The sequence below is a fragment of the Gobio gobio genome (assembly GCF_949357685.1).
Source record: "Gobio gobio genome assembly, chromosome: 12".
Lineage (NCBI taxonomy): Eukaryota > Metazoa > Chordata > Actinopteri > Cypriniformes > Gobionidae > Gobio > Gobio gobio.
Window position 1 is genome coordinate 30,172,546 of NC_137105.1, and position 25,016 is coordinate 30,197,561.

General features: G+C 41.3%; 1 protein-coding gene across 4 annotated transcripts in view; it reads left to right on the forward strand.

Annotated features, from left to right (window-relative positions):
- ccdc85cb (coiled-coil domain containing 85C, b) overlaps positions 1–25,016 on the forward strand; it is an 81,263-nt gene that overhangs the window by 38,971 nt on the left and 17,276 nt on the right. For 2 of the 4 annotated variants that reach the window (XM_079832097.1, XM_079832099.1), the window contains exons 2-4: positions 430–509; positions 7,162–7,200; positions 12,869–12,970. In XM_079832097.1, coding sequence (XP_079688223.1) covers positions 430–509; positions 7,162–7,200; positions 12,869–12,970 — 221 coding nt within the window. The remainder of the gene's footprint in view (positions 1–429; positions 510–7,161; positions 7,201–12,868; positions 12,971–25,016) is intronic. The other 2 variants (XM_079832098.1, XM_079832100.1) reach the window with 1 other exon arrangement.

The following is a 25,016-nucleotide window of genomic DNA, read 5'->3' on the forward strand; positions in this document are numbered from 1 at the left end:
TGTTTTAAGCTGTTTGAAAAATATCAAAGGTATGTGTTTTTTGGGCAGGAGTGACTTAAAAAATACTTCACCTGATGTGCTAATTAGTCTTCATGGCTTTGATTGCACAACTCTTTTGAATATACAGTACTCAAAAAGATTTGATCAGATTTGTTAATTGATTCATTTAGCGATGCTTTCTTTCATTGTTGAATTCGATTGACACTTATGCAGAACTGAAATGCCCCCATTTGTTGAGCAATTAGTGGTCAGTAGATTCTCCAACCAATGAAATGTTTCTTTACAGTTAGTTCACAGCAAAAATGGGTTCACATAAATAATTATTTCACAACAGAAAAGCCACTAGCTACACTACTAACACTGTATTTTGTTTGTTTGTTTGTTTTACATTACGATTTTAATTGCTCTCCCCCTTTTTTTGTCTTACAGATGCATCCTCAAGCTACATTCGCCAGCTGGAAACCAAGGTCCGGATTCTAGAGGACAATAACAACAAACTGCTGTCACAAGTAAGGACTGAGTTAACAACATGCTTTCTTTCTATAACACTTGAAAATACGATTAACTAGACCTTTGCCGACGGGTGCCAACCCTTAGTGGTGGCAGTTTGAGGTTACGAAAGAGGCAGCCAATCTTTAATTCATGGTGGGTCGAACTGTTAAATTGGCACACAGCATCCCCTCCGGCAGGAAGAAGGAGCAGCTTACCGTCATGCTGGGATTGTGTGGGCATCTCTGAGCGTCTGTGGCCTCAATTTAACCTCTTTCGTGGAGAATGAGTGGGTTTTACCAACCGAAAGAGCATTTAAAGTTCACCTATTTATCCTGAGGGTACCAAAATCAACCTGCTTATCACCAAATGTCACAAATGTATTCCTCCACTATAGTACAGACATCTACAACAAAACACTTGCCGTGAACCCATCCAGCAGAAGAGCATTACAGCCCACTCGCCTCAGCACTTGAATAGGATTTCGCTAGTTCTTTCACCTCAAGCTTGTGTAGGTAGGAATAAGATGTGCATATTTAGAGAAGTGAGGGGCAATTACATTTTCATAGCTTCACAGAGGTACTGTTGAAAAGTGATAGTTCACCCAAAAATCACAAAATTAACTGTACATTACAGGGCTGCTACCACTGTAACATTTGTTTTGATTATCAACGAATCTGTTGATTTATTTCTTCAATTAATCAATTATTCAGATACAAGGATTGCTGTATTTTATTGTTGTAAATTCTGCCTAATGTACCCCTCTTGAGCAATGAGCAAAATAGATGTATTGATGTATGGTATGTAATATATTATGTCCTCCAAAAAGCTGTCAAATATAAACATTACATTATAAATCAAAAAGCAACAGTTTGTTTACAGATACAAAAAGAAAGAACACCCTATTGAATTCTATGGTTTTATGTATCAGGACATAATACAAAATCATCTGATCCTTGGCAGGTCTTAAAATGAGGTAAATAAAACCTCAGATGAACAACAACACATGACATATTACACTGTCATTTATTTATTTAACAAAAACTAGGCCAAAATGGAAACGCCATGTGTGACAAACTAAGTAGATATATCCTTACTGCTTCCATGGGAATGAAGAGGGTAAGTAGCAGTCAGACGCTGCTAATCAAATGTCTTTGATTAATTGATCATCAGCAAGTGTGATCACCTCAATGAAAGCAGAAATTTTGGCAGTTTGCACCTTAAAGAAGCAATTTCCAAATTGAAGTCCATTATTCTACAGTAGGGAAGATTATTCACAAGTGGAAAACATTCAAGACAGTTGCCGATCTTCCCAAGAGTGGACGTCCCAGCAAATTCACCCCAAGGTCAGACCATGTAAATCTCAGAGAAATCGCAATACACCCAAGAACTACACCGCAGACTCTACAGGCCTCAGTTAACATGTTAAATGTTAAAGTTCATGATAGTACAATTAGAAAAAGACGGGACAAATATGGCATTTTTTGAAGGGTAGCCAGGAAAAAGCTTCTTCTCTCTTAAAAGAACATGGCAGCACAGCTTAGGTTTGCAAAGTTGCATCTATACAAACCTCAAGACTTGGTCCTTTGGACAGATGAGACCAAAGTGGAGATGTTTGGCTATAATGCACAGAAAACTAAACACAGCATATCAACACAAACACCTTATACCAACTGTCCATCACGCTGATGGAGGGTTGATGACTTTTGGCTTGTTTTGCAGCCACAGGACTTGGGCACCTTGTAGTCACTGAGTCGACCATGAACCCTTCTGTATACCAAAGTATTCTAGAGTCAAATTTGGGGCCATATGTCTGACAGCTAAAGCTTGGCCGCTATTGGGTCATGCAACAGGACAATGATCCCAAGCACACCAGCAAATCTACAACAGAATAGCTGAAAAAGAAAAGAATGGCCCAGTCAAAGTCCAGACCTCACCCCGTCTGAAATGTTGTGGCAGGACCTTAAGAGAGCTGTGTATAAACAAATGCTTGGAAACCTCAATGAACTGAAGCAACGTTATAAAGAAGAGTGGGCCAAATTTCCTCCAGAATGGTACGTGAGACTGATATGGTCATACAAAAAACGATTCCTTCAACTTATTGCTTGCTAAAAGTGGCTCTACAAGCAGTTGAATCATAGGGTGTACTTAGTTTGTCACCCATGGCTTTTTAATTTTGGCTTTATTTTTGTTAATTTAATTAATGATGGTGTAATATGTAATTTGTTGTTGTTCATCTGAGCTTGTATTTACCCCATTTTAAGACCTGTTAATGACCAGATGATTACTATTTTACTGTAATTTATTTAATTTATTTTGAATATAAGGATTCTAATTATGATTATAATGCCATTACAGTAGGATTAAATTAAATGATTAACATTTTTTAAACTTTTTCCTTTGTCTAAAGAATGTTATTATATTCTATTTATCTTATGCGCTCCGTCCACATCCACTCAATGCTTATGGCCTATGTTGCTAGATATCAGGTTTGCATCAATGATGTCTCAATGTGGCCTGTTTCACGACTTCAGAAAGCTTGGAATATGTCATACTTTTGAATTTCCGGGTCGGTTCTTTCACTTTAATATGTACAGTAAAAGAGCAGCCAGTCCTTTCTTTAGCATTTCTCCTTTTGTGTTACATGGATGAAAGAAAGTCATATATTCGCATTGGCACTGTGGTGCATAAGTGATGACAGAATTTTAATTTCTGGGTGAATTATTCCTTCAGTCTCCTGTGAGAATAAAAACACTGTGTGGGCACTAGAAATACTGACTACAAAGCAGTTCTTATGAAGGCCTTTGTTGGTAGCATTCATCACAGTATTCATAGAAACAAAGCAGAGAGTGTTGGCATGGCCAAGGGCTTGAAAGAGTCCTTGGATCTGCAATAATTCTCTCTTTTAATCATATATCCTCATTACATTTTCATTGCTAGCCCCCCTCTGTCTCGCAGTGGATGTGGGTGTATCAGACGGTGGTATGCTTAAATTGTTGTGTCTTTTCGAGTCACAGCTATTTGAGTCCCTTTCTCTGAACATGTGGAACATAGTGCTTTGTATGTCTGAAAGCATTTTATCCCCAGGATGGAAAGCACTTTGTAAGACTGTGATTAAAATGCAAGAGAGTTGCTTTCCCCCTCTGGTCAAATGAGAGAAAACGGTTTGCGTCTCATCACTGTAGTCCTCTGAGAATGAGTGAATTCACTTCAAGCATGATTAATTCAGAGGAGAGCTCAATCCTTCAGAGAACGCTGTCCTGAGCGCACATGAACTGAGCTGAACTCTTGATTTCCCAGGATACCTACACTAAGCTTTTCCTAAAAGCTATTTCAGCTGTTGTGATAGATGACACTTTGGTTTGTAACTTACTTGTGACCCTGAGATTGAAAAGTTTGTTGTCATGTAAAGGCACAATAAGCCTTTTGCTGACAAATGTCACATTCACGTCCTGGTCACCAGTGTTGGGGAAAGTTACTTTTAAAAATAATTCATTACAACATTGCATAACTCCCTAAAGAAGTAACTAATTGCGTTACTTGGTTACTTTTTATGGAAAGTAATGTGTTATGTTACTTTTGTGTTACTTTGTGTCACCTGGGCTGGGCTTGCTTGTTTGGTTTCTTATTAAATTAAATAAACAAATAAATATGTTTTTTTTTTTTTTTTATAGCAAATTTAAAGGCCCTTTCACAATAAAAGTGAAATGAATAGGAAATGGCAAATGCAAATTCCCTCCTGTACTGTAGAGGTCACAGCTCAAACAAACCTTTCAGCTGTGCTGCCATTCTGGATTGCAGAAGAATATAACGAGGGAAAAGTTTAAGGGCCTGTCATTTCGGTCTTGTGGACTTACAATGGCAGCTGCGTGCGTGTGTCTGTTAAGTAAACGACACCGCAGTGTGTCCCATTTGTCATTTTAGGTCTCAGAGGCCGATATGCGCCCTCAATGCGCACTTCTGCCGAGCCCGCACTGGTGCGGGTTACGCAGCGGACTTCTTCCCGGCAGTCAAAGCGGCATTACGTCGTGAAAGTGCGGACTTGGAAGAAGACCGTGAGGGTTTAGGGTCCCATTTGGGACAGGGTCTAACACTCTTACTTCTGTAATAAAAACCAAAAAATGAAACACAAATGTGATGTTTATCTAAAGTCATTTTTGCTTATTAGTATGGTTAAATTGGATCATCAAAGGTCAGCAGCAAAGACATTGGTTATTAAAGGGAGATTAAATACATAAAGTATATTTTTGTGATTTTAACATGTTTAATTATTCCAGGTTTGCATTTCAGTGTTTTTATATATTTTTTAGGAATTATGAATCTGTTTTTGTGTGAGATGAGTAAATGCATGCTCACATTTAGTCTAGATTAGAACTACAATGACCATCATGTTTACACAGCACACATAACGACTCGTACTTACTCCCGATTTCTCTCAACATGAGGACAGGAGAGTATTATTGTTTTGTTTTCAAACTTATTTGAAAAAGTAACTCAGATATTGTGTAGTAAATTTAAAAGTAATTAGTTCATTTACTAGTTACTTGATAAAAAGTAATCTGATTGCGTAACTCGCGTTACTTGTAATGCTTACACTGCTGGTCACGCACCTGATCATGTAATTTACGCTTGATTGCAAGTTTTTGGAAATGCTTCAACTATTACAGTGTGAACTGCAGGTGCAGCAGTGTGTTTGAAATGAAATTGTTTTGTAATATTTGTATTCATTCAGCATTTCCTTTGCCTTAATTATCTTTCCAGTTGCTGTCATTTTGATTTGCAGTCTTTGAAATTAACAACATTAAATTGAATGCTAGCTGCAAAACAGAACACAAAAAAACGTGTAATTGTGTGGACAATTTGGTTTTAACTCGGAGCCCAATAATGGGCTAATCTAAAGTTTTGGAATAGAAGCTACATTTTGGTGAAAGACAAAATCAATATTTATATGATATATATGACAATAATGTCTTATGAATTAATATCAAACTGAATGGCATTGAAGAAATAAAACACAAACACTTCAAGCTGAGAAGTTCATTGGACTTCAGATTCTAAAACAATAGATATAGTGTTCAACATATTCATAGTTATTGTGGTGAACAACTGTGGTTACTGTGGACCTTTGTGAACTTGAGGATAACTTAATTCACCCACTAACACTAGTTAGTTAAAATTCTATTTTCTTAATGAAGTGTGAAGTTAGTTCTGAGAAAAAAAAACTTTGGCATCATTTGTGTGGAGTGTCAGTTTGATATTTTGCCATCTAATTTTGTGTGACAAAAGTGTTGAAATACTTTTCGGGGCCACTGTATATGTTTGTGTACTCCTAAAAAATGTCCAAGCAATCTTTATAGCTACATTATGCATTTAAAAGTAAAGTACAAAGCAGAACCAAGGTCTTTAAAGCCAGAACATCCATGAATTACAGAATTGTTTTGCTTTGTTTCTCCTGTGTAAAATCTGTTAAGTTCTTAGCTTCTAGGGGGGAAAAGACCACTAGCTTTATTTTCCTTCAGAAATTTCAACAGGTGACTAATAATTGGGCCTGATAGTCAGATCTAAATGGATTATGCATTTCATTCATTAGGTTAAATTTGAATGTGGTGACACATCAGATGCAAATTTTTTATGTCCTGCATAAACACAGATAGAGGTCCAAACATTGGCACTGCAGCTGGACATATATAAATTGCTTTAACCCTCTGGTACTGTTCATACATTTTTGACAGAAATGTTTTAGTTTTTTTTAGAATTTTTTACTTCATCGGAATAGTATGAAACTTGGTAAAGATTTTCGCACTTGATATGTGAACACGCACAAAATCATGGACATGATTCGAAAAAGTTAAATAGTCCTAAAACAAATTGTCACACTTGCACTGTTCGCAGTTAAAAATTACCGCATTGGAAATAAATGTCATCTTGTAGAAACATTTGGTACTGCGTGCATTCAAACAAATTCTAACTGAAAGCTCATTTTTTGAGATATCTACTTCAAATTCGGACCGGTCATTGATTTTGCCAAGTAAGATATGTTCCTGGATCAACATATTTTGTTTTTAATAAAATCAGCATATTTTGTTGATCCTGGAACAGCATTCTTGTCCAAAAATGTAGTCCAAACCCTATCCCTATGCACTAAACCTAATCCTACCCATAACTTATCCCTAATATCAGAGGGAAATGATAGGTGAATAACACTAATGTAGAAGCACCTAGCCCTGGTTGTAAGCCAAAACTTGGCATAAACTGTAAACCTGTCCTTCAAATCTGATTGGTTGATGTTGTTCCAGGATCAACAAAGATGTTGATGCATTCAAGTTTACAATAGTTTAAGTTGGAAATTTCATTTTGAAATGTGAAAAAAATGTGAAAAAAGTGATTAACAGGTTATAAATGGATCATAACTATTCCATCAATATAATGTAGTAAGTTAAAATAAAAATAAAAACGGCTAATATACAAAATATTAAATAAAAAAAACATTATCAAACTAAAATATAGTACATTGATTTCAATGGGGTGCTCATCAGTCAAATCGCCACGTGAGCAGCAACAGAGGGTTAACACAAACGTGTTAAGTCCAAAGCCTAACTATTTGAATAGACAATCTGTTGATTATGATGGATTTGTTTAATTGGTTTGTGAAATGTCTCTTGTGTTCTCCAGCCCTGTAGCCGTTATAGCTTATCAAAGCTATCCATGAAGGTAACTTTACCACACTTTTGCTCGGTGGTGGTGGATCTCTATGTTCTCCTAGCTCTCTTCTTGCTTGTTTCTTATCTCTTTATTCACTTTCTCTAACTTTAAAAGCTGGTGTGTAAAATGGCATGCTAGTTTAAGTGCTTGTGCTAACATGCTGGGATGTGCTCGGGGCTTCTGGCGCATGAGCTCATATGCTTGTCCCTCTTTCCGATCTTATCATTTATTCAAGCAACACAGGTAGTGCAGCGTAAATTTTTCATGTCTGACAAACTGATGGATGTAAAGATGAGTATGAACATATTTGAATTTTTAATAAATGCCCCCTTATCTGTCTTGGCCATCGTCCTGTATCTTCTCTAAGGAAATGCACCACACTTTGTTTTAGCACTGTCTGTTAAGCTTGAATCCTGTTGAATTGTATGTCTGACTAGTTTTTGGGTTGTCTGACTGAATGAAGAAACTATATAATTATAGTCCATCAGACCTCAATCCGACATGTGTTAAAAAAAAGAATAGAACAGAATTTAGCACATTTGTTCAAACAAATATACATTAATTGACAATAATTTGTTGTTGAATGTGGTGAAGTTGTTACACAAAGCAGTGTTTTGATGGGAATGAACTGTCCCTGAAGCACTACTGCTTAAATATTAAAGCTAAATAAAAAAAGAACTGAGTCTAGACAGTAATTGACTAGTCGTTTGTTGAGTGACAGGATGATCCTACTCATCTCTAGCATAATGGTAATTAAATGTACAAAAAGTCTTGTCAAATAAGAAACAATGCAAAGTGTATATTTCTAGTCAGGAATAACTGCCTTACCATTTTGATTTGTTACTGTATTGTAGTCAGATGTTTCACTAATTACTTTATTTTTATGATGTTGTCAGAGCAACAATACAGTCAGGTGAGGAATTTTGACCTTTCAAACAGGTTGCATTCTGGCAGTGCAGGTATTTCAAAGGGTGAACCTATTTCTGTTGCCATGGTGACGAGAAATAACGTCAGTCTACAGGAATTCTGACACTCCCTCAGTGCATTCAGGCTCATTTAAAAAATAAACAAGATTATAGACAAAACATGACAAAGGTGTTCATATAATGCATAATACAACATTTGAAGAATTTTGAACACCATTGCATATCATTCCATTATATAAATCAAAGTTTGTACAAGAAGCTTACATTTGCCCCATTCTTACCTTCTTCAGTAGGTAATTAAGCACAAACACATCCTGGTTTTATGCCCTCTGTAAGTTGAATAGTTTCCCTTAACTTTCTAAAAAAAAAATATCTCTCTCACCAATTTTAGAAGAAATTGTATTATAGACTGGGTCCTTTCTCAACAAACAGTCAAAACTGTAGAATGAATATCCTGAAGAAGGATAGAAAACTCTCCAAGGATAATGATCATTTAAAGGGGCTCTATGTAAAATTCAGAAACCCTTGTTATTAGCGACACTGGTGGCCATTAAGTGAACTGCAGCCAGCACTCGTGCACACATAACATACAAGAGACTGAACGTGATTCAGGGCTACGATATACTCAAGGCAAAGTTATTTTTCGTTCTTTGCTTTGAAGTAAAAAATAAGTTCTTACTTGTATACACTTGTATGCTGTATGTGCTTAATAACACAATAAACACACCACAAAAATGCACAAAAAAACAGCAGTTAAGAAACCATCTGATCATTGCGATGTGGATATATTTGCACCAGCTCTGCAATTCACCAGCATCATGTCGACAGATGAGGTAATTTAAATTACACGATTATGAGTTATGAGTTTGTTTATAAATTATATGAAATATAATTAAATATAATTTATATATATATATATTAGGGCTGGGCAAATTAACGCGTTAACGCAGGCGATTCATTTTTTCAGCTTAAAAATATTTAACGCAAATAACGCAGCGTCCGTTTTTATATCCATTTTTGCCTAGCGTTACATGATCACGCTCCTATTCATGTAAATGCTTCCAAGCGCGACCAGACACAAGAGAATGCGCTGTATGCCAATGTCCCGTCTGTGTGGCTGCATCTCATGTCAGCTAATCGAGGGACACTCTGACACACACACACTCGACGCACAGACAGACTCGCGTCAGTCTCCTGCTCACATCGAGTTCTCTTTTGCTCTTGAACAAACAACAACACAGAGAATTTTGAGTATTGTCATATTAGGAGTCTTAAATCAGTTAAATAACGTCTTAAATTAACTTAAAGAGTTGTGAGGAAATGAGATGCGTAGGACAGCGTGTCAGATCCGCGTCATGTTCGTCAGCGGCCGTTCTTAAAGTGACAGGAGCACTGATGATGCCTGTCATTAATGTTCATCAAAGATCAACGGGAACAGAGAAAATTGTAACTTTAATGATGATTAATCTATATTTAATTTCTTATCTATGCAGTTAAGAAAGGTGTTTGATAACTTACATTTCTGTATTCTGTATATGTCTAACAGGGAAGGCCATGGGTAAATATAGCATTTATTATTTTGGGTTTATGTAAAGAGTGTTTTAAATTAAAAGTAGTTTTTTTAAAGCCTAATAAATGTTGAAATTGGGAGCTTTCAGTTATACTGTAATGTAACGTCATTAATGTTTCATAGATACATTAGTATCAGTGATACTGGCCTTCATTCATAAAAAGATGCCATTACAACACATATTTAAAATATGCTGTCTTTAAATTGTTTATACATTAATTTGGAGAGTAACTCAAATTATTACAATATCAAAATATTAAAAACTTAAAATATTAAAAACTTATGATTAATCGCGATTAATTACAGCAAAAAATGCGATTAATTATTTTATTGTATTTTTCGATTCCCAGCACTAATATATATATATATATATATATATATATATATATATATATATATATATATATATATATATATATATATATATATATATATATATATATATATATATATATATATATATATATATATATATATATATATATATATATATATATATATATATATATATATATATATATATATATATATATATATATATATATATATTAAATATTATATAGATCTGGCTCTGTGAGACTATAGTTTAAATCAATCCCTTTTCTTTGCATGACACATTGACATTACAGTACATAATGGCTCTTTCTGCATTATCCTGAACATTGTATAAGAATTTGTTTCATATGTAAATGGAAAGGAGGCTCTCGGGAGCGCGTGTAAATATCACATCCTTCGGATTTTGCTGGCTTAAATGGCCCGAGCCTACATGCTTTCATAGACAACCTGCGAAGTCTGGGAAGCTTTAATTTTTTAAGTTTTGTTACAAGCTGTTCACACATTGGCAATAAAAAAAGAAATTAATACCTGTAAATTCTATAGCCCCTTTAAGTGGATCTGTAATGTAAGCATCATAGCAATTACTGTAATAAGTTATTATTAGGCCAGATAAAAAGAAAAAAAGAGTGTCACCTGAAAACCACCCTGTGTCATTCAGTATTTTCTGCCAAGTTTGATCAGCATTCTTCATCAAATTCTACAGAAACTGCATACAAACAAAATTGTACTTGTCTATACAAGACAAGTACATCAGTGCTGCGTCAAGGTGTCCTAAATACCATGAATGGTTTAGGTTAGGTTGTTAGGTTGCAGGCAAATGTGAAGTTTACATCTTCCTTGCAGACACCAAAAACACAGTTTCTCTTCTAAAAAGAGTGACAGATTTATTTATAGGTCTTTTTTACAGTGATCACATGCATTCAGAGGACATGAAAGCAAGACATTGAAAATGTCATAAGGATCACTGGTGATTAGAGATGATGCCAGCTGGAGCCTGTGGGTGTCTCTATTATAGCAGCATGAAGAGATACGAGCTTACTTTCTATGGACGAGAATACCTACAGGAATGAGAGCAGGAAGCTGTGTGGGAGTTTGTTCTGGTCGGGGGTAGTAATGCTAAGTTCCATTCAGCTCAGAAACTCAGAATTCATACTTGGAAAAGTGCAAAAGAACGCAACTTTGAAGTCAGCCCTATTTCGAATCTGATTTTGTTGAGATGCAGAAATATGATTTCACACAAACATGGCGGCAACAGTGAGCATGTGCACAATGAAAAATATTCACTTTTAAAATGCATTAGTGAACTAAGTTCCTACATTATATCACAATAAACACATAAAATTATCTTCTCTGTGGTTAACACAAGCTAAACAAAGAGCTTACTAAAGATGGCTTTGTTGACATTCAAACACTTGCAACACTAAAGATAGCATAAATGTTTTGTATCTAAATACATCTCCTGAGCATTGAGCATTGAACACTGGATGAAAGTTGAAGACATCAAATATAACACATTTGACTTTGAATAGAATTTAGCATAACAAGTGGATATAGCCAAACCAGACCTTTTAAGGCTAGTCAGTTCACTCTGCTGCCATCTTGGAAACACCTTGGGTAGCTATTTTTGTTTGCATGTAAAAGATGTAGGGGAGAGCGGGGCACAACCTAATCCGGGGTTAGTTGTAACACGCATGGTTTAAAACTTTCCACACATGCAATGATGACAAAACTTATTGTATTTACTAGTTGCCATATCAACATTATTTAGAGAAAAAATTGCGCCAAAATTAAAAAATCTTTTTAAGATATCACTGAACATTTATTTAACCATAGCAAAAGTAAATTTCTTACTTAAATTTATTTTTCATCTCTCTTTTTTGTGTTTATTTAATATAAGACAAATCTGATATTATTTTAATCTTATATCTGTTATTTAACAGTTGAGATAGTTCTTTAATGCTGATCTAACCAGCAGAAGACTAGAGTCGGGTTTAAATCAGTTGCGCAGGTGGGGTTTATTTGTTTATTTATTCGGATCCCCATTAGCTATGCCCAAGAGCACAGCTAGTGAGTTGTAACACTGCGTTACAATGAGCCCCTATTAGAAATATGATATTATATTGTATACTTTTATGAATTCTTTTGAGAAACCATGAGAAAAAGGTGAATAATGAATGAGAGTCAATGTTCAGAAATTATTCATTATTATTATTATGTTTTTAACTATGCTGTATAACTGTATTTAGTGATGTGTTTGTTGTCAAACTCAAAAATGTATATATTTTTAATTATTAATTATTTTATTTATAAAAGTTAATAACTGTATTTTATTGACAAAATATATTAGTTTGTCTTGGATTTTTTTATATATATATATATCAGGTAACATTTTAAGCTGTCATATGCTCATGTTACAAAAATGTGTGAAATGAATGTGGGGAGAAACAAATACTCTGAACCCCAAGTGGATTTAAACAAACTGAGACCCTGCTCTCCCCTACAGCTATTTGTTTGAATGGGGAAAAAAGACCAACATCTCTAAATCTTTTTTTCAAGGATACGTTTCAATAACATTTTCAAGCTGGTCAAAATCTAGTCAAGAGTGAATAAACAGCTGATTTTTAACAATTATATTTAATTGAAGCAAAGATTCCCAGTTTCTCTTAATAATTTTTCTACAAGTGGCCTGTCTCCTCTTTCCTCACAGGCTGTGACTTACAAAACTTTCTCTCACTTTTCATCTTGCCACTATTAGTTTAATTGAGAACAGTGAAGTATGTTTTGTTTGATGGAATGTTTAATATGCTCTGAATTGTCTCTCTTTTGCTCTTGTGTCATTTGACAGTGTAATCCAGGAGATTTGCGTGCCCTCCGGAAGGGCATGAACCTCTACCACTCGGAGTCACAGCTGTCCTCCCTCCCCCAGAGGCAGGAGGCCCTGCTAAATGTGAGTGATCCTCTCCAAGCCACTGTACAGATAGATAAATCAATCTAATCATAAGTAACAATAGTAACGTCTCGGTTACGGATGTAACCCTCGTTCCCTGAGGAGGGAACGGAGACGTAACGTTAGTGACTAACAAATGGGGGTTTCGCTTAGAAGCCTATCAACTTCGAGTTTTGAGAAAACGCCCAATGGCGTGCCAATGCCATGGGGCATGCGGAATTTGCATACGTAGCTCCGCCTCACTGCGTGAGTATCTAAGGAAGTACGAGGCAATATCGCATTATGTTACCTGCTTGAGGAGCCAAGACTGAACTCCTGCGTTCCAGGCAACACAGCTCGATGTGGCAAGGGGACGTTACGTCTCCGTTCCCTCCTCAGGGAACGAGGGTTACATCCGTAACCGAGACGTTCCCTTTCGTTCAGTCACTACGACGTAACGTTAGTGACTAACGAATGGGGGTCCCAATATAATCCCGCCACTCAGCTGTCTTCCAGCGCCCTGCGCAAGTGTGAGTACCCTGTCGTAAGACTAGTACGGACGAAGGACTCCCACTTAACACAGGATTACCAAGGTACACTGGGAAGCATATCCCAGTGAGGGAATGCCAAGATGCCTACCCGTGGGGAGGACTTAAGAGACACATATGACCCGGAGAGGGTTGCATATGGAAGATCTCTAGGGTACCAGCCGAAGGTGGATTTTTAACCCTAGGGGTGGCGGGGACACGCCAAGGGAAGAAACCCGCTCACTGCGGAGACTTACGGTGAAATACACATGTGGGGGTCGCCAGAGGGAACCATGCACATGGGGCACCTGGCCGGACATGAGGGTCTGGGCTCGAAAGGGCAGACTGAACTGATGTCGGCGTCGACAGTGCTGGAGGAGCTCAGGGCTCTCGGGGAACTCACCTGAGGAAATATCGCACGTATCCAGTCCGTGGAGTGGAGTGGCGAGCAAGCGAAGACACCTGAACCTGGTCCTTCACCGGCCCCTCGGGGGAGCGAGTACATAGTCGGACACTGGCTCCACTCGGAGATTATAGAATCTGGCGAATGTGTTGGGTGTCGCCCAGCCTGCAGCTCTGCAGATGTCTGCTAGCGAGGCGCCATGCGCTAGAGCCCAAGAGGAAGCCACACTCCGGGTGGAGTGTGCCCTCACACCAAGGGGACATGGTCGGCCTTGCTGCTGGTAAGCCAAAGCAATGGTGTCCACTATCCAGTGAGACAGCCTTTGCTTTGAGAGAGCACTTCCCTTCCGCTCTCCACCATAACAGACAAAGAGCTGGTCTGAGGTCCTGAAACACTGCGTCATGTCTACGTAGGCGCGGAGAGCGCGTACTGGACAGAGCAATGCCAAGGCTGGGTCTGCCTCCTCCAAAGGCAGCGCTTGCAGGTTCACCACCTGGTCCTTGAACGGAGTGGTGGGAACCTTGGGCACATATCCAGGCCGGGGTCTCAGGATCACGTGAGAGTTAGCCGGCCCGAACTCCAGGCACGCTTCGTCAACCGAAAATGCCTGCAGGTCCCCGACCCTCTTGACTGAGGCCAATGCGGTCAGCAGAGCCGTCTTCATAGACAGAAACTTAATATCAACCGACCGCAAAGGCTCAAAGGGAGGTCTCTGCAGAGCAGTTAGCACTACTGCGAGGTCCCAAGAGGGTACGAGAGGAGAGCGAGGAGGATTCAGTCTCCTAGCTCCCCTCAGGAACCTGATGACCAGGTCGTGCTGACTTACCTTTTTGTTCTCCAAGAGATCGTGGTGGGCAGATATTGCGGCCACATATACCTTGAGGGTGGAGGGAGACAGCCTTCGCTCCAGCCCCTCTTGGAGAAACTCAAGCACGGACCCGATCGGACATTTCCAGGGGTCTTCTTGGCGGGAAGAGCACCAGGTGACGAAGAGGTTCCACTTCAACGCATAGGCATGCCGAGTGGACTCTGCCCTAGCGGAAGTGATGGTGGCGACCACCGTAGGTGGTAGGCCACTCAAACCTGCCGGGTCCCGTCTAGGAGCCACACGTGGAGGTTCCAAAGGTCGGGACGTGGGTGCCAATGGGTGCCCCGTCTCTGAGTAAGGAGGTCCGGTCTCAGAGGAATAGGCCAGGGAGGGGCTGTCGCAAGGAGTATGAGTTCGGGGAACCAGGTCCGGCCGTGCCAGTACGGGGCGACCAAAAGGACCTGCTCCTTGCCCTCCCTGATCTGCACAGGAGCTGTGCGAGTAGGCTCACTGGGGGGAACGCATATTTGCGTAGGCCCCGCGGCCAGCTGTGCGCCAGTGCATCCGTGCCGAGCGTGCCCTCGGTCAGGGAATAATACAGGCTGCAGTGGGAAGAGTCGTGGGAGGCAAACAGATCTACCTGTGCGTCGCCGAACTGTTCCCAAATCAGCTGAACCGTCCGGGGATGGAGTCTCCATTCTCCCGGGAGAGGCTGAAACCGCAAGAGCTCGTCGGCTGCGTGGTTCAGGACTCCCGGAATATGGACAGCACGAAGGGACCTCAGGCGCTTCTGACTCCATAGGATGAGATGGCGGGCGAGTTGAGACATACGGCGGGAGCGTAGACCGCCCTGGTGGTTGATGTACGCTACTACGGCCGTGTTGTCTGTCCGGACAAGCACATGTTGACCCTTCAGCAGCGCTCGGAAGCGGTGCAGGGCGAACCGTACTGCCAGCAACTCGAGGCAATAGACATGCAGGAGGCGCTGGGGTCCTGTCACGGAGCCCGCGGCTGCTTGTCCATTGCACATGGCACCCCAGCCCGTGGCAGAGGCATCCGTCGATACGACAACATGCCTGGAAACTCGTTCTAAGGGCACACCGGCCCGTAGAAAACTGAGGTTCGACCACGGGGTGAGCGTCTGTAAGCAGGCCCGAGTCACTTGGACCCGGAGCGTGCCAGACTGCCATGCCCATCTCGGGACTCGATCGCGAAGCCAGTGCTGAAGCGGTCTCATATGAAGCAATCCGAGCGGCGTTACCGCGGCTGCAGATGCCATATGCCCCAGGAGCCTCTGAAATAGTTTCAGTGGAACCGCACTCTTGCTCTCGATTTGTCGGAGGCAAGTCAGCAGAGACTGCACGCGTTCGCTCGAAAGCTGCGCGTACATGGCGACCGAGTCGATCTCCATACCGAGAAAAGAGATCCTCTGCACGGGGCAAAGTTTGCTCTTCTCCCAGTTGACCCGAAGGCCCAGATGGGTTAAGTGGTGGAGAACCAGATCTCTGTGTCCGCAAACCTGCTCTCGAGAGTGGCCTAGTATGAGCCAGTCGTCGAGGTAGTTCAGGATGCGGACCCCGTGCTGCCAAAGGGGCGCAAGGGCTGCCTCGGCGATCTTCGTGAAGACGCGAGGGGACAGAGATAACCCGAATGGGAGAACTGCGTACTGGTATGCCCGCCCCTCGAAAGCAAACCGTAGGAACGGTCTGTGTCGAGGAAGGATGGAGACATGGAAGTAGGCGTCCTTCAGGTCAATCGCTGCAAACCAATCATACGGACGAACGCATTCGAAAAGGCGTTTCGCAGTCAACATCTCGAACGGAAGCCGGTGAAGGGATCGGTTCAAGATGCGAAGGTCCAGGATTGGCCGTAACCCACCGGTTTTCTTGGGTACAATGAAGTAGGGGCTGTAGAACCCCGACCTCATTTCGGCTGGAGGGACAGGCTCGATCGCACCCTTCGCCAGTAGAGTGGCAATCTCCGCACGCATGACGGGGGCATGGGCCCCGGTCATGGTATAGCGGACTCCCCTGTAACGGGGAGGAGCCTGCGCGAACTGAATCGCGTAGCCGAGCCTGATGGTCCGGGCAGCCCAGCGGGACAGCCCCGGAAGCTGAAGCCAGGCTTCCAGAGACTGCACCAACGGGGTCATCCGGACGACAGACGTACCCTGGGTGGGGCAGCGAGGCAGCGTTACCGGCGCGGACAGGGGAGGCTGTTGGGCGTCCCCGGGTCGGAGCACGGTTAACGGCTGCGCCCTGACAGAGGAGACAAGGGAAGGACTCGCGTTCCACTGGGGTCTGCTCTGCCAGGGGGCTGGCGACAGAGAGGGATGCGAGTGGCGAGACCCGAGGGTGGCGCGCACTGTCATCACCGGTCTCTGGGTGCTCAGAGACAGGAACATGAGTTCTTCCCAAGCGCTGCTAGCCCGGGGGCCAGCAGCGGAAGGATTTTCCCCCGGCCCTCCACCGGGGGAAGGAGAGGCCCTGCTACCATCCCCTGGGAAGAACTGGAACCCATCTCTGAGTTGTCCACCTCCATCCTGGCGTTTAACCAGTCTGGGGAGCGGACTGGGCGACATCCTCAACCACCTCCACGGCGCGGCCCAGGTGAAGGCTGCTGCTGGGGCCGGGCGGGAAGAGGGAGGGCGCCCTCGGCGGCGAGCGGACTGAGGCGACTGGGCCGGCGGCTGGTGCAGCAGCTGGCCGCCGGGGCAGTACGTGTTACAGCCTCAGTCTGCTCTGGGGCGGCCGAGAACTGTTGGGCGCAGTTCACAGCCGCGCCGCCGAAGAGGCCAGCCTGGGATATGGGTGAGTTGAGGAGGCGGGCCCGCTCAACGTCCTCCACATCACCAGGTAAGGCCTGGTGTTCTCCCGGACCACAGCTGTGGACATCGCCCGACCCAGGGAGCGTGTGGCCACCTTCACCGCCCGGGGGCGGGGTCAGTTGAGGCACGCAGCTCAATGAAGAGCCCTGGGTCGGCTCCACCCTTGTGCATGTGCAAAGGGGCGGCGGCCTGCCCGTAGCACTGCGGGACCACGCCACCGAAGTAGACGAGCCCACAGGCTTTGGGGGGGGTGCTTAGGACAGCCACACCACGCCACGTCAAAGCCCTCTGTGGACACCGTAGTGCGCAACAGAGAGTTCAACAGTGGGGGGGGGGGGGCCCCAGTGTACCCTAGGCCGCGGCCCCATCAAGGGCAGAGAAGGCGGAGGAGGCCACCAAACGGTCGCGAGAAGCACGGGGACTTCCGGGACCGCGTGATCTCCTCATGCACCCCGGGAGCGAAAGGCATTGGGGGCGGGGCCCAACAGCTGTCGGGTGCCGCCCCCAAAAACCAATCGCGCAACCACGAGCACCCGCGACTGGGCGGAGTTCCACACCAGCGCGAGACTCGCGGCTGCCCGAGATAACATGGCTGTCAACTTTAGGTCAGATCAGGCAGTGCTGACACACCCGGAGGCGGAGCACAACCTAATCGTCATCCCCAAAGGACTCCAGCCCACCTTGGGATGCGGCGATCGACATCTCACTGCTATCCGGAGCGTGAACTGAACGAACGGGGCGTCAGAGACGGGCCGTAGATTCAATCCAACACTCGCGGAAGCGATGTATAAGAGGGGGGTGTGGCCCGAGGAATGAACGTCGGGGTTCTTAATACCACAGCACCGCCCTCAGGTCACCCTGGCCACCAGCCAAAGTACCATCTCACTCGGGGACGGTAGATTGGGGTGTGGCAGAGGGGACTCTCTCTCCTCACGGAGATCATTGAGTCTCGACCGTGACATCGCGATGGTCACGCCCCCGCAATGGAAACGTGACACATCCGCAAACACTGCCCGTGCGTGCTGAAGCCCAAACACGCTCGAGCAGTGAATGCGTCCACAGACAGCAGCGGAAAATCGATCGCACCCGGAAGTGCACGGGCGAGCCGTCTTGAAAAAGACGTGCCACGCGCAAGCTCTTTTTGTGAGAGGAAAACCTTGCAGTCGATGCCGAAGCGCCCAGGGAAACACACACCAGCTGTCAGGCGGACCACTGCACAGATCAGCAGGCAGGAAGTATGCGATCACTGGAACGCGCCGTCACACCAACACCGACTGGAAAGCTGCTCGTCTCGAAGAAGCTGACAGAGTCTCAGAAGGCTGTAGGAGTGAAGAGGTAGGTACTCTTGGCTCCGAAAGCAGAACATAATGCGATATTGCCTCGTACTTCCTTATATACTCACGCAGTGAGGCGGAGCTACGTATGCAAATTCCGCATGCCCCATGGCATTGGCACGCCATTGGGCGTTTTCTCAAAACTCGAAGTTGATAGGCTTCTAAGCGAAACCCCCATTCGTTAGTCACTAACGTTACGTCGTAGTGACTGAACGAAAGGGAACTGCTGTTACAGTATTTTCCAGAATGTCACATTTTTTTATCAAAATCTCTAAATCTAAACCTATGTGCAGTGGCTTATATTCCAAAGCATATATACACAGCGATCAGGCATAACATTATGACAGGTGACAGGTGAAGTGAATAACACTGATTATCTCTTCATCAGCTCTGTTCTTGGGCCACTGCTGTTTACACTCTATATTAATGATCTCCCTTCAGTGTGTGGTGAGGTGGATGTTCAAATGTATGCGGATGATACAATTATTTATGCACATGGAAATGATGCCACTAGTGTGGCTAACAAATTAACTGAGGTCATGAATAACATTGCAGATTGGCTCACCTCTGCTTCTCTTACACTTAACGTAAATAAAACGGTGTCAATGTATTTTACTAAAATTAGAAAACCAATGACTTTCCATGTGTTTTTGTAAAAGGAAAAAAGATTAAAGTAGTAGATGAATTCAAATACTTAGGGGTCATTTTAGAACCAACATTCGGTTTTAAAAAACATATAAAAAAATTGTCTAATATTTTAAAATACAATATCTCAGTTTTTAAACATATTCGAAATATGCTCACTTATGATGCAGCAAAAATATATCTGGATGCAATGATTATTTCTCATGTTAACTATTGTATCTCCTGTTGGTCTCAAACAAGTCAAAAAACATTTAAACCATTAAAATCACTTTATAACCAGGCTGTAAAAGTATTAGATAAAAAAACATTAAGACATCACCATTGCCAAATTTTTAGGTGGATAAATATATTAAATTTTGAAAATCTAATTGTATACTCAAATGTAAGGTTCATTTTTAAGATTCTTAATAATAGCGCACCTCCACCACTGAGGCACTTTGTACAGCTCTGCTCAGAACAGACTACCAGGACATCTAGGTTCACAAGTCGAAATGACTGCAGATTACCTAAAAGCTGCTCTGCCTTTGCACAGACATCCTTCTCATTCAAAGTTGTTAAAGAATGGAACAATCTTCCAGATAGTCTAAAATTAACCTCTGACCTGAGGGACTTCTCTCAAAATGTTAGAAAGGTATTATTAGAAAACCAACTATGTCAGCACTGATTATGTTAAAGTTTAGTAAGAATTGACTGTAGCTATTTTAAATTGAACAACAGAGGAAAGTTGATTGTAAACAGTATGTACAGGGTTAGCTTAGGCTGAAGTGTAAATGTAAATGAGGTTGTAAATAGATAGTGAGTTATATATATTGATGTTTAGATGTATATATTTTATTGTTTTATCTGCCCAGGGACTGCGGATGGAAATTAGCTGTAGCTAAATCTGGTGTAAAGCATATTTTCTTTTGTAAGATTAATGTTACTTGCACATGGTCCCTGTCAAATAAATAATAAACTTAAACTTATCACGGCACCTGTTAGTGGGTGGGATATATTAGGTAGCAAGAGAACATTTTGTTCTCAAAGTTGATGTGTTAGAAGCAGGAAAAAATGGGCAAGCGTAAGGATTTGAGCGAGTTTGACAAGTGCCAAATTGTGAAGGGTCAGAGCATCTCCAAAACTGCAGCTCTTGTGGGGTGTTCCCAGTCTGCAGTGGACAGTATCTATCAAAACTGAGTTTATTTATAGTATACAAGTATATGAGTTTATTTATAGTTCAATTTCCACATGCCGGTAGTTTCTGTTTCACTCTAAATAAATTAATTTAGTGTTGTTTATTTTATAACAAGTGTTGTTTATAATGAATGCCACTATAATTTATGTTTGTTTTATACTTATATTTTTCATTCCTGTTCTATTTTCATTCCTTTGAATTTAAGTGAAGTTTTAGTAACTAATTTCGGGAGGAGCACGTCCAGATAATTAAACCTATCTTAACAATGGAGCACGCCAGATAATGTAACCTAATCAAACCCAAGTGGAGCACCCTCAGATAATTAAACCTAATTAAACACATGTGGAGCACATCAAGCCAATTGATTTAATCAACGATAAGAGGTGTATATATACAGCATATTTACCTTCTTTCGTTGACCGTTTTTATTTTTAGCATCCCTCCACCACCCCATCTCCTCACTTTGATTCATAATAAAATACAGTCTAGTTCTAGACTATCTGTATCACGGGGGGATACTCTGGGTTCGGACCAAAATTCCGAGCCCGGAGCCCTTCCCCGGACAGCACGCCAAATACGCATAATCTTTACTCCATTTAATTTGATGTAAGTGTGAACTTGTGAAAGGATTTGTTGTGGCATGAAGGAAACTAAAATAAAAGTTGTTGTTTTTTACTGGTATTTTACATGATTTATGAATGTGTGACTAATACACAGATGCAACTTATCTATGCGTTTTCAGGTGCGACTTGTATTCTGTTAAATTTAATATTGTGATTAAAAACGGATTAAAAAAAATTCATTTTAATTAGTAATCAGTAATTAAAGGGTTAGTTCACCCAAAAATGAAAATTAGCCCATGATTTACTCAACCTCAAGTCATCCTAGGTGTATATGACATTCTTCTTTCAGACAAATAAAATCAGATTTATATTAAAAAAGTCCTGGCTAATCCAAGCTTTATAATGGCAGTAATTGTTGCTCTGTTTTTGAAGTCCATAAAAATGCATCTGTCCGTCAAATAATGTGCTCCACATGGCTCTGGGGGGGGTTAATAAATGATTTCTGAAATGAATCGATGCGTTTGTGTAAGAAACATATCCATATTTAAAACTTAATAAAGTAAAGTTTCGGCCGATCGCCTTCTGTATTCAATTTATGGAAAAAGTGTTGAAAGTGCCTCTCGCAGTTCAAAATGCTTACGCTACGTCTGACGAGCGTAATTGGTAGCATAAGCATTTTGAACTGCAGAGGCACTTTCAACACTTTTTCCATAAATTGAATACGGAAGGCGATCGGCCGAAACTTTAATTTATAAAGTTTTAAATATGGATATATACAGATGGCTATAGATTTAACACGTAATACACATGCTTATGACCGTTTTCACAAATTAGAGTTTTTGTAGCTTTTGAGACGATAAAGATATTGTTTTCAAAAACGTGCATTTTGTAACCATTTTCAGGCCCCCTAAACGCTGTTGTTTTGTAAATGAACAGCCAAAATACATACGTTTTTTTGTTGAAAATTGTTTAGTCTAAATGCTGCCTAACTTGAACAGATTTGATTCTGAACAAACAATAGGCTACTGTATATATTTAATTACTGAATAAAACAAACTTTTTGTCATTTCTGTTTAAAGATGTTCTGGTCTACAGCAAAAATGTCTCAGAATAACCTTCTTTTGGGGTCTTTTCTCCATAAATATTGAAGTGTTTAATTCAGGTAATACATTAAATGTATTTAGGGCCCGAGCACCGATGGTGTGAGGACCCTATTGTATTTGCTCAGCCTATTATTATTATTCTCCCAAATGAATCACATTTTTGAGGGCCTAAACATGCTCGAAAATTCATGAAACTTTGCACATGCGTCAGAAGTGGCGAAAATTTACGTCTGATATGGGTTTCAGAATTAGGCGTGGCAAAATGGCTCGATAGCGCCACCTACAAAATTTCAATTAAGCGCCATTCGAGCTATGTTTCACCAGTGTTGGGCAAGTTACTGAAAATTTTTAATTAGTTACAGTTACTAGTTACTTCTTTTAAAAGTAATTGAATTACTTTACCAATTACTGTATATCAAAAGTAATTAGTTTTACTAGGGAAAGTAACTTTTAAAGGGTTAGTTCACCCAAAAATGAAAATTCTGTCATTAATTACTTACCCTCATGTCGTTCGACACCCGTAAGACCTCCGTTGATCTTCAGAACACAAATGAAGATATTTTAGTTGAAATCTGATGGCACTGAAAGGCCTCCATTGGCACAATGCACGGTTCACTCTCAAGACCCTTAAAAGGTACTAAAGACGTCGTTACAAAGTCCATCTCACTACAGTGGTTCTACAATAACTTTATGAATCGGCGAGAATAGTTTTTGTGCGCAAATAAAACCTAAATAACGACTTATATAGTGATGAGTGAAGCTTCGAAGTGTTATGAATCAGTGAGTCGAATCATGATTCGGATCGCGTGTCAAACTGCTGAAATTTGGCGATCCAAACAGCTGAATCGACTCACTGATTCATAACGCTTCGAAGCTTCATGATTCCGTGTTTTGAAATCGTCATCACTATATAAGTCGTTATTTTGGGTTTTTTTGCGCACAAAAACTATTCTCGCCGATTCATAAAGTTATTGTAGAACCACTGTAGTGAGATGGACTTTGTAACGACGTCTTTAGTACCTTTTAAGGGTCTTGAGAGTGAACCGTGCATTGTGCCAATGGAGGCCTTTCAGAGCCATCAGATTTCAACAAAAATATCTTCAATTGTGTTCCGAAGATCAACGGAGGTCTTACGGGTGTCGAACGACATGAGGGTAAGTAATTAATGACATAATTTTCATTTTTGGGTGAACTAACCCTTTAAGTTACTTTTATGTGTGCTTTTTAAATGTAAATATGAACAGTACTGACCAGTCAAACACAATAAACATAATTTTTAGACCTATTTATTGTAATCAACAGGGCAAAAGGGCTTCAAATCAAGCAGTAGTACAGTGTTTAGCGTCCACCAGCGGCAGCGAGCTTTCCTTCTGCGCAGCTGGGAGAGTATAGCCTGGGAGAGTTATGGCCTTTTAACACCTGGTCCCTTCATTAGTTTTCTCTGACCAGTTATCTATCCGATTGTGAAAAGACTAGTAAATGCCTTCCGAGATTTTTTCGAGACTGATTTAAATCCGATTAGTCAAACAAACCAATTCGGAAGGTGCAACGCGTCGCTGCAAATTAGTAAAGCAAGCCAACACGCAAACTGCCGCCAGTGAAACTGAAAGTAGGCGAAGTCTTAGATGCTCAAAAACACGATAATCTTCATTCAAACGAATGAGACTAAATTATCTTAGCAGTGCATAGTTCGCTCTCTCATATTGCGGTCTTTGATCTTTTAACTGATAAATGAAACGCAGCTCATATCTTTGGCTTTCGTTGACGTGACCTCCATTAAATGTGCATATAGCACGGAAATTGAAGATCGGATTTATATTCATTTTGCAGAAAGGTGTATGGTAAGACAACCTGCATGTTTTTTTTTATTGTTTTTTTTTTTAGATTGTGTATTACGTTTCATTTGCGAGCGCCTAAGCCTATCTCAACTTATACAAAAATGCCTTTTTACTGTGGTGGTGGTGGTGATAGTAGTTTAAACTAACATTGTGATGCTTGAAGTGTTTGATATCTATGGATTTTATTATAGGCAAGACAAGTCAAGTGTTGATTTGAAAGGCTAAAGCGTTGGGTTAACTCGCTGTCAGCCGACGGGCTGGTTGTCACTTTAAAAAAATAACTTTAACAAACAAAAAAATGCTCCAAACATTTTTCTAAATTAACTTAAAGGTCCCATGGCATGAAATTTTCATTTTATGAGGTATTTCAACATTAATATGAGTTCCCCTAGCCTGAATATTGTCCCCAAGTGGATAGAAATGTTGAGCGGTGTAAACCCGAGTTCTGGCTGTCTCTCTCTGCCTTTGAGAAAATGACAGGCCAGACTAGCCAATCCTGAAGCCTCCTGGTTTGACGTCCAAGCAGGAACGGTTACCTCCCTTTCCTCCGCCCAGAGAATCTGGCACGCCCATGCAAACGCGAGAGAGATCGTTAACGTTACTTGTGAACGAGTGAACTGGCAGTTTCTCAGTGTTTGGATGTACAAATGAAAATAGAAGTCTTTCTTCAGTTCCTTCTGATCTGTGATCATTGATTTCTGATGTGTAGCTAATTATTTATTATTCGTGCACACGCTGTGGCTTCTCTCTCTCCCGACAGAACGGTGTTTTCGTGTTTTCTATCTTGTGAGTCAGTGTTTTGTACGTCCTCGTCGCGTCTATCTGTTCTAAAATGTGCATACAGT